The sequence below is a fragment of the Rhinolophus sinicus genome, linkage group LG09, assembly GCF_036562045.2.
Source record: "Rhinolophus sinicus isolate RSC01 linkage group LG09, ASM3656204v1, whole genome shotgun sequence".
In the NCBI taxonomy this organism is placed as follows: Eukaryota; Metazoa; Chordata; class Mammalia; order Chiroptera; family Rhinolophidae; genus Rhinolophus; species Rhinolophus sinicus.
In genome coordinates this window covers 110,077,579-110,086,551 of record NC_133758.1, presented here as the reverse complement: position 1 = coordinate 110,086,551, position 8,973 = coordinate 110,077,579, and the positions used below count along the sequence as shown (strand labels likewise).

Here is an 8,973-nt window from a genome sequence, read left to right as displayed (position 1 = left end):
TTTTCTTTCTTTTTCAGTTGAGTGAGCTTTTTATGTATTTTGGACACTAATCCTTTTTCAGATATATGATTTGCAAATATTTTCTCCCATTTGGTAGATTGCCTTTTCAGTTTGTTGATGGTTTCCTTGGCTTTTGAATCTCACTTGTTTATTTTTGCTTTTGTTGCCTGTGCTTTCAAATACAGAGCAAGACCTGAGAATTCTTTATTGTGCAGACAGCTGTGTGCAAGGCCCCAGCCACCAAATGCTAGCAGTACTTTCTTTTAATTGGAACATCCAAAAATGGCCTGAGAGGCCATTGTCACCCTGACTCCTGCATGATTTCATTTTCATAGCAATTAGAGACAAAGCATGGGCAAGTTGAAAATTTTAGTTTATTCTGTAAATATTAATGGATAATATAGTTTATATTATGGCATATTGCATTTCTATATTTTGAATAATATTTCTTATAGACCCACAGAAATAGGCCTTTCATTATAGTATATAATAAAAAAAAAAGCATAATTGCCTGACCTCACATATTTAAAATGTGGAAGAGATTATAATACAATCTACAAGCTAACAGATATAATGATAGTAAGACATAGATATATAAGAAGAGAAACTTGATGTAATTCCTATAAGTAACTTTTTAAATTTTTAAATATTTTGCTATAATTATTGTCTTATAAATTTTCTGAGTGTTACAAATTTTCTTAACATTTTTATGGGCTTAGACATTTTCTTACAAATGTTATGGACCAAAGTGAGGAAAATAAAAAACTAAGAAAAATAGGAAATGAAGACAAATAAGAAGTACAAAATATAGTTTAAAAGACAACAAAGGATACAGAAAAGAAAACTTAAAACAGGAAAAAATTTGGGAACAAGTCATATACAGTATGTTGTTGCTTTTTCTTCCTCAAAATTAATTTTTATGACTCAGTAATTTTAGTAATCATAGAAACTCACAGGGTATTTCTTATTTATCTGATGAATTTGTGGATTCACATAGTATAGCAAATTAAGAAAAATCTTTAAATCTTGAACATTTACCTTGCTGGGGGGAAAAACAGCGTTAATTCATTCAGTTCTATTCCTACCGTGAATTGCTTCAGGTTTTCTGAAGCATTAAATATGAAACTGGATTAGCTCCTTGGAAAGTTTTGAAAATATGAAACTTTAAGGGAAATAATAGAAATATGGGCAGGACGGAAGAAAACCTATATGCCTATGTATCAATTTAGCAGCCTGATCTCATAATCTAATGATTTTTCTACATATTTCTCAGAAGTTCTATTTTAAAGAATATCCTTTTCATTTATTTAAAGACATAACTTTGAGGGTTGAAGGGAACTCTAAAGATTACAGTATAACTTTCTGTCTTGAAGGAAAATCTAAATTGCCTGTCGACCAAGAAAGTTTTCAAAAATAGAAAAGGAAAAAAATTTTAATCACTTCCCTTGGGAACTGATTTTCATGCCTAGCAGCGTATTGGTCAGGAATATTCTGTTACACTCTCACCATTATTCAGATATGTTCAATAAGTTCTGTAAGGATTTTTAGAGATATTGAGGGAGTGGATCCAAGTCCTTAAACTTGACCTTTCAAAGGATAAATCTAGATAACCTTCTTATAGAAGTAGGCCAGGAAGAGTTCTGTTTCTGTTGTTTCTACATACATGACTTCCGACCAAAGTTATGATAATCTAGAAAAGTTTCTTGCTGTTCTCCCCCATTACCTGTTTTTTGTCAGGAGGTGAGTTGAATGGACATCTTATCTGGTTAGCAAAATAGCGTTTGTGGCTTTGGAGCTGAATCACGGCCAGCATTAATTTACCTAAGGTTTTAAGTGGAATGAAAAGAACTACAGGGCTGAGTCCTGGCCAAAGCTTAAGAAAAGACCATGTTTCCAAACTGAGGGAACTAACATAAGCTCATAAAGTTCAGAAACCATTAGACCCACAGTGCTTGGATGGGCCAAGTAGACCCTTTGTTATTGGAAAAGAATGCACTCCAGGTGGACTGAACATCACTAGTCTTTGGATGGGTATCATAGTACACGGCAGGGATTAAACAAGGCCTGGAACGAGTGCTCTGACATCGTATAGTGCTTTTGTGTGGCTGCATCAAACCCTGGTTTTCATCAGTAATGAGAGAGCATTCCGACCTCCCTATCCCCATGTTCACTCCCAGTGTTCAGGAAGTAATTGTGAATGCTGTGGCTAACGGCACAAAAGGCAACGCCACAGGTCGATTACCTTCTGCTTAAACCAGTGGCTTCCCCCAAGAACGAAGAGCAGCAAATCAAAGCAGCTGATCGCTGTTACACTCAAGAAGATTTCATTGTAAAACGCCATGTTGTTGTTGCAGTGGTTTGAGTGGGCCACCGTGTACAAGTAATAGAGCCTGAAGAACTGGTAGGGGAGGAAGCAGATAAAGATGACCCCGATGAAAAACAGGTTTTTCACCTGGGCCCAGAACTCCTGGTGGGAGAACAAGGAGTGGCGTAGCTTCCGCACCATGGACATGGTGACGAAGACCTGGAAGACCAAGAGGACCGCCGCAGTGGCAATGACCACGGTGACTATCAGGTAGTTGACCACCTGCACGGAGGGATGCGCCAGCTCCTTGTGGAACCTGAAACACTGTCGCTCCTCATACTCCTCGTAGCTCCCGTACTGAGAAACAACCAGAGGCACCATGATGACCACCACCAGCAGCCACATGGCGGTGCTGGCCGCCACGGCGTGCAGCTTCCTGTAGAACTCCACCTTGTCCTTGCGCTTGAAGAAGATGAGGTACCTGATGACCAGGATCACCACGTAGAACAGGAAGGTGAGGTACATGTGGACGTGCAGCATGGCGCTCACGAACTTACAGAAGGACAAGCCGAACAGCCACTCGTGCTTGACGAGGTAGGTCAAGCGGAACGGCACGGTCAGCAGAAACACGCTGTGGACCACCACCAGGTTGACGACGGCCGTGGTGGTCACAGACCGCGTGTTCATTTTCGCCAGCAGGAACAGGATGGAGATGACCCCCACCAGGCCTCCCACGAGCACCGCGCCGTAGAGCGTGGTTAGATGGGTTGTCGGTTTCGGATCGCAGATGGAACCATTGTGGGCGAACATACTTCAGAAGTCACCTGGAAGAGACAGAGCACGCGTGTAACTGACAGGCTTCCAGGGCGTTGGTCATGGCCCCCTAGCACTGGCAATGTGACTGTGGCATGCAGCTGTTTACGTAACATAAACTTCATGGACCTTAAGAACGAAGACTGCCGTTCCATGTCTGTCCACTCCAGACTGAAAACACAGAAAATCAATGATGCTGAATCTTTAATAGCTTAAAGACCTATTGAGAGGTTCCCATAGACATATGTATATATATGTGGTCAAGACAGTTCACCTAAAACTGAATTGCAGACCATATGATGATGAAACACCGATACTACTATATCTTGAAAACTGCTCTTCCCTCTTTCTGGATTTCTCACTTTCCTATTTCCTTTACTTGGTTTATAGCAGATCCCATACTTAGTTCATTCAGCATCCCTTCCAACCCTTTCTTACCTGCCTTTCTGTACAGATTTTTCACTTTTATGTGACCTAGTTTTTGCTAGTCTTGTCACACTACTGCAAAACTTGGAGGCAGAAGTGAGGCCGGTGAAGAATGTCAGTGTGAGATTATCTCTAATCTCTCAATGAGAGATCAAATCACTTGGCAAGACCATAAGGGATATTGGGTTGCTCTGGCAGTGGGACCCAGTGCTACTCATCAGGGACTTCAGGAAGCGGTAGCCAGTCAGTGATGTTTCAGCTGTTAACCCCGGGGTGGTGTTGGATATTTTTCCCTGACTACGTGGATCATGGCTTTGTAGCAACCAAGCCTGGTTCCCAGACATTCCAAGATATTCTGTAAGCTATTAGCTCTTTTTTTAAATTTAAATATAATATTTTATTTGCATTTTTTTAAATTAAAGTTTATCGGGGTGACAATTGTTAGTAAAGTTACATAGGTTTTAGGTGTACAATTCTGTATTACATCATCTCTATATCACATTGTGTGTCCACCGAGTCAGTTTTCCTTCCATCACCATATATTTGATCCCTTTTATCCTCATCTACCACCTCCTTCCCCCCTTACCCTCTGGTAACCACTAAACTATTGTCTGTGTCTATGAGTTTTTGTTTCTTCATTTGTTTGTCTTGTTCTTTTGTTGTTTTCAGTTTTATGTACCACATATCAGTGAAATCATATGGTTCTCTGCTTTTTCTGTCTGACATATTCCACTTAGCATTGTAATCTCAAGATCCATCCATGTTGTCGCAAATGGCACTATTTCATCTTTTCTTAGGGCAGATTAGTATTCCATTGTATATATATACTACATCTTTATCCAATCATCTATCGAAGAACACTTGGTTGTTGCCATGTCTTGGCCACTGTAAATAAAGCTGCGATGAACATCAGAGCACATATATCTTTATGGATAAATGTTTTCAGATTTTGGGGGGTAGATACCCAGGAGAGGAATTGCTGGTCATACAGTAATTCTATTTTCAATTTTTTGAGGAACCTCCACACTGCCTTCCATAGCAGCTACACCAATCTGCATTCCCACCAACAGTGTATGAGGGTTCCTTTTTCTCCACCTAATGAAGTTTTTAAAACTGTAAATATTGTTCTCAAAAACAAATGTACATATAGTGGAGTGTTTAACTATAAGTATACAACTCATTGAATTGTAACAGAGTAAATATACTTTTACCAAAGAAAATCCCTACCCTGACAACTAGCATCATACTGTAGGTTTGTCTGCTTTGAATTTTATATAAATTCAGTCTGCTTTTTGTGTGTGTATCTAGCTTCATTCACTCAATATTCTATTTTGAGGTTCATTCATGTGTATAGTTTTAGTTCATTCTTATTGCAATATATTATATCGTTATATGAATATATCACAGTTTATCCTATTATTGATGGACAATTAAATAGTATTATTTCCAGTTATAAATCTATTATAAATAATGCTACTCTGAACAGTCTTATAAACATCTTTTGTAAAAATAAGTATGCATTCCTGTTGGGAATTTGCCTAAGTGTGGAAGTGATGGATCGTAGGGTATGCATATGTTCAGTTTTAGTAAAAACTGCAAACAGTTTGCAATATAAATTCCCACTAACAGTTGGGGAGAGTCTCAGTTGCTCCACAACATCAAGAATGCTCAGACTTTTCTGCCTTTTTTCATTTTTGTCATTGTCATAGATGTGGTTTTACTCTGTTCCCCTGATGAATAATAAAGATAAGCACATTCTCATATATTTGTTGGACACTTGGCTATCCTGGTTTTGTGATGTGCCTGTTAAAATCTTTTGCCATCTTTCTATTTGGTCATATGCCTTTTTTCTTATTGATTTGTAGTAGTTCTTCATATAGCCTAGCTATCACTCCTGTGTTGGATATATGTATTGCAAACATCTTCTCGCATTTTAATTTTCAGTATTTAATTGGTGTCTCTTTATTAATAGCACTTGTAATTTTCAGTTAACCAACTTATCAAATTTTTCTTCAGAGTCAGCGCTTTCCTGTCCTATTAAGGAATCATTGTCTACCCAAAGGCAATAAAGATAGTATGATGTGTTTTATTTAACTTTTTTTAAAAAGTTATTTTTGGAATTCACTTTTACAGTCATGTACATTCCATTAAGAATTGATTTTTAATATAATATAAGGTAGGAGGCCATGATTAGTTTTTCCCGTATGGCTAGCCAATTGACCCAGAATCATGAATTAGAAAGATCGCCCTTATTTCCTCTAAACTGCAGTGTTACCTTTGTTATAAATTACGTGACCAGATATGACTCAACTTAGTTCATTTGAAGGACTCCACTATGGACTACTGGTTTATTGATCTACACGTGTGCAAATATACACTGTCTAAATCACCATTGTGATTTATATTGGGTAGCGTTATACGTTGTATATGTAGTATAGCTTTTCCAGCTTTCTTTTCTTTAAGATCACCTGAGCTATACTGACTTTCTGTGTCAATTATAGAAACTGCTTATAAACATTTCTGGGGTTTTTAATGGGTTTGCATTGAAATTATAGATATTGATAGCTTTCAGTATTGAGTCTGCTAGTCCCTGAACATAATATGTTCCTTCATTTTCTTATGTCTTCTTTAGTTTGTCTCATAATTGGTTCTTCATAAATAATTATTAAATGAATGAAACTGAACATTAAAAAAATAAACAGATAATCTATAAAAGAATTAAAAATAAATCAGCATCAGATTTTTGACATATTGAATGCTGGGGAAAAAAATATGAATGGTTTTGAAAGACAATTTTGAATTTAGAATTCTGCTTTCAACCAAACTATCATTCAAGAGGGAGAGAAGAGGAAAGATTTTCTGATACATGAACACACAGAAAGCTTACCTCTCTCAGATCCTTCTTGAATTATTGGTGTATATTCTAGCAAAATGAAAAAGGATATATGAGATACCAAAAATATAGTAGTGAATCAGTATATAAATGGAACACAATTACATCTAAAATAATACTCCCCCCCACAATACTATAATGCCTGATGGTTTTAACATGGAGGGAATGGGAAAAATAAAAGAGAATTTGTATGTTAAGATTTTTGTCTTACTGGCAGGAGGTTAAAGATAGTATTTACTATATAGAAACAACTATTATATATATATGATTTTAAATTATATATATATATATGATTTTGAATTATTGATGAAAATTTAAGAATAATCACTTGGTAAATAGAAGTTGGTGTGCCTTACAAATTATCAGAAAGGAAAATGAAATACAGTAAACCCAATAAATCCAAGCAAAAGCAGGAAGGAGAAATAAACAGGAAATTTATGTCATTATGGTAAATGACAAATTTATAAAGAAAACAATAAGTCCAGACTTATCTGAAATAATAATCAATATAAATTGTGTTCTGTTCCTTCCTCCACTTATAAAAAAGAGAAATTATATACAACTCTGTGAATATGATAAAAGCCACTGATTTGTGTAATTTAAAACAGTGAGTTACATGGTATATGGATCGTATCTCAATAAAGGCATTAAAGAAAGGGAGAGAAAAAAATGGTGTCTTATTGGGCCTCTAGTGACGAGGAAGAGGAGAGTGCCATTATCAGTAAAGGGCAGGAAGTAAGGTAGACTCCATGGTGCTGCGTGGCTGCTGCATGTTGGGAGCAGAGCACTGAAGCCTGACTCAGATCCCTGGGTGCCAGCTCGGTGGCCTTGGTGTCGGTAACGGGGAGCTTTGGGTGACCTGGCCAGACTCTTGTTAAAGTCCTGGCCCCACCGACCTTGTCCTCCATTCCTCTTTGCTTCCCACTCCACCCCTGGCTTCACTTCCTCCTGCCACACGTTGAGGCCCGGGGATGGATTCAGCCTCCTGATGACTCAGTGCGAGAGAAGCAGCCCTACCCCAGTCATTCTCTCCCGAGCAGTCATCACCCTCCTCTCCCTTGTCCCTGTGGTCCTCCATACCCACCCTTGTCCCCAGGAATGAAGGCGCCACCAAAGCTGTATGATTCACGACTGTGTCTTCAGGGCCAGAGGACACCTGCACCAGGGGTCAGAAGGCAAAGTCATAGAATCTTAGCATGAGAGAGGAACCTGGAGCTCATGGGTCCAACACGCCACTGAAACCGAGGAAGACACTGCAGCTCCCCCAGGCACCTCCGTGACCTCACCCAGGAGTCAGCAGCTAAATATCAGTGCTCTGTTCCAGTCCAGAAGTGTCCTCTACTGCAGGAGCTCTCCAGAGAGGGGACAGCCAGCCCTCCAGTGGCACAGCCACGCTCTGCGCCCACCCTCGTGTACCCCTCTGCAAGGACACCAGTGAGCAGCCAGGATGAGCCCCAGCTCCAGCCCAAAGAGGCAGAACAGAGAGAAAAGGTTGCTGGACAAACGGTTTTCCTGCCTTTGAGATTTCCTTAGAACAAACTGCATTCTGTCATGTTCATCAAAAACAAATAGGATCATTCACTTGAATCATTCAGGGAAAACTAAGCAGCATTTCATCCAAAATATTTTGAGAAAAGATTCTGGAATGACAGCTTCACTCTAAGGACAGCCTCAGGGTAGGTTAAAAAAAAAAAAAAAGTCTGTCTGAAAATAGCAGAAGCCATATGGAAACAACAAAACAGAAATGTCAACTCTAAAGAAATCCATTTGCGGGCATTATACGACTTATACGACTCAGGAACATGGAACCATCCCCCTCCCTTCTTTTCTTCAGGTTTGTGCTCTCACAGTCGTCTTCCTGGGCCTGTCCTATTTCTGAAGTTTGAAAGGAAACTCCTGGGTCTTCAACCAAAATTGTAAACAAAAAATGCTTGTGTAGACGATTTCAAGTGAAGTCAGAGCTGTAGCCTCACTCATCAAAAACACCAGTTCCAACTGCCAGCAGCATGTGGGGTTCGAGCCCTTGTTTCTGCCGTCAGTGTTTCTGACTGTACAGCTCCTGGTTACGCACAAGGGAAATGAAAGCTAAACGTGCGGCCCCATGAGGTTGAAACGAAGAAGCTTTGTTTTCGTACCAAGCAAGAGCCACATCGCCTTGTCACTACTTTCCCTTCTCCACATTAAGGAGCACCCTGACGTCTTCCCATTCTGGGCAAGCGCTTTGCACTGACCTGTGCGCCTGTCGGTACTAACGTGTGCTGTGAGTTCTCACCCTCACACGTCCCCCCATCTCCTTAATGGGAATCTTGCTGCAAAGATCTTGTTACCCAAGGATTGTGCCATGTTCCCGGGGAACTTCAGTCTGGGGGTTTGTGTTCCTGGAATTCCCAAGTGCCCGGCGTTGCAGTGGTCGGGCCACCCTCGCCACGTGATCTGGCCTACTTAACCCCCGCAGCCTCAAAAGACAGAGAAGGACATGTCAGGGAGCTGGTAAGGGAGGAGGCTGCACACTCACAAAGTTAGGTATTCAGCAGTG

At 39.7% G+C, this 8,973-nt stretch overlaps 1 protein-coding gene across 2 annotated transcripts in view; it reads right to left on the bottom strand.

Annotated features, from left to right (window-relative positions):
• Nucleotides 1–515: 515 nt before the first annotated feature.
• The window catches only part of GPR141 (G protein-coupled receptor 141), a 31,287-nt gene continuing 22,829 nt past the window's right edge, over nt 516–8,973 (bottom strand). Inside the window, exons 2-3 of one of the 2 annotated variants that reach the window (XM_074341007.1) lie at nt 6,432–6,467; nt 516–3,129 (exon numbers count right to left, since the gene is read on the bottom strand). In XM_074341007.1, the coding sequence (XP_074197108.1) occupies nt 2,207–3,115 (909 nt within the window). In that variant the 5' untranslated portion in view covers nt 3,116–3,129; nt 6,432–6,467 and the 3' untranslated portion in view covers nt 516–2,206. The remainder of the gene's footprint in view (nt 3,130–6,431; nt 6,468–8,973) is intronic. The other variant, XM_019726333.2, reaches the window with a different exon arrangement.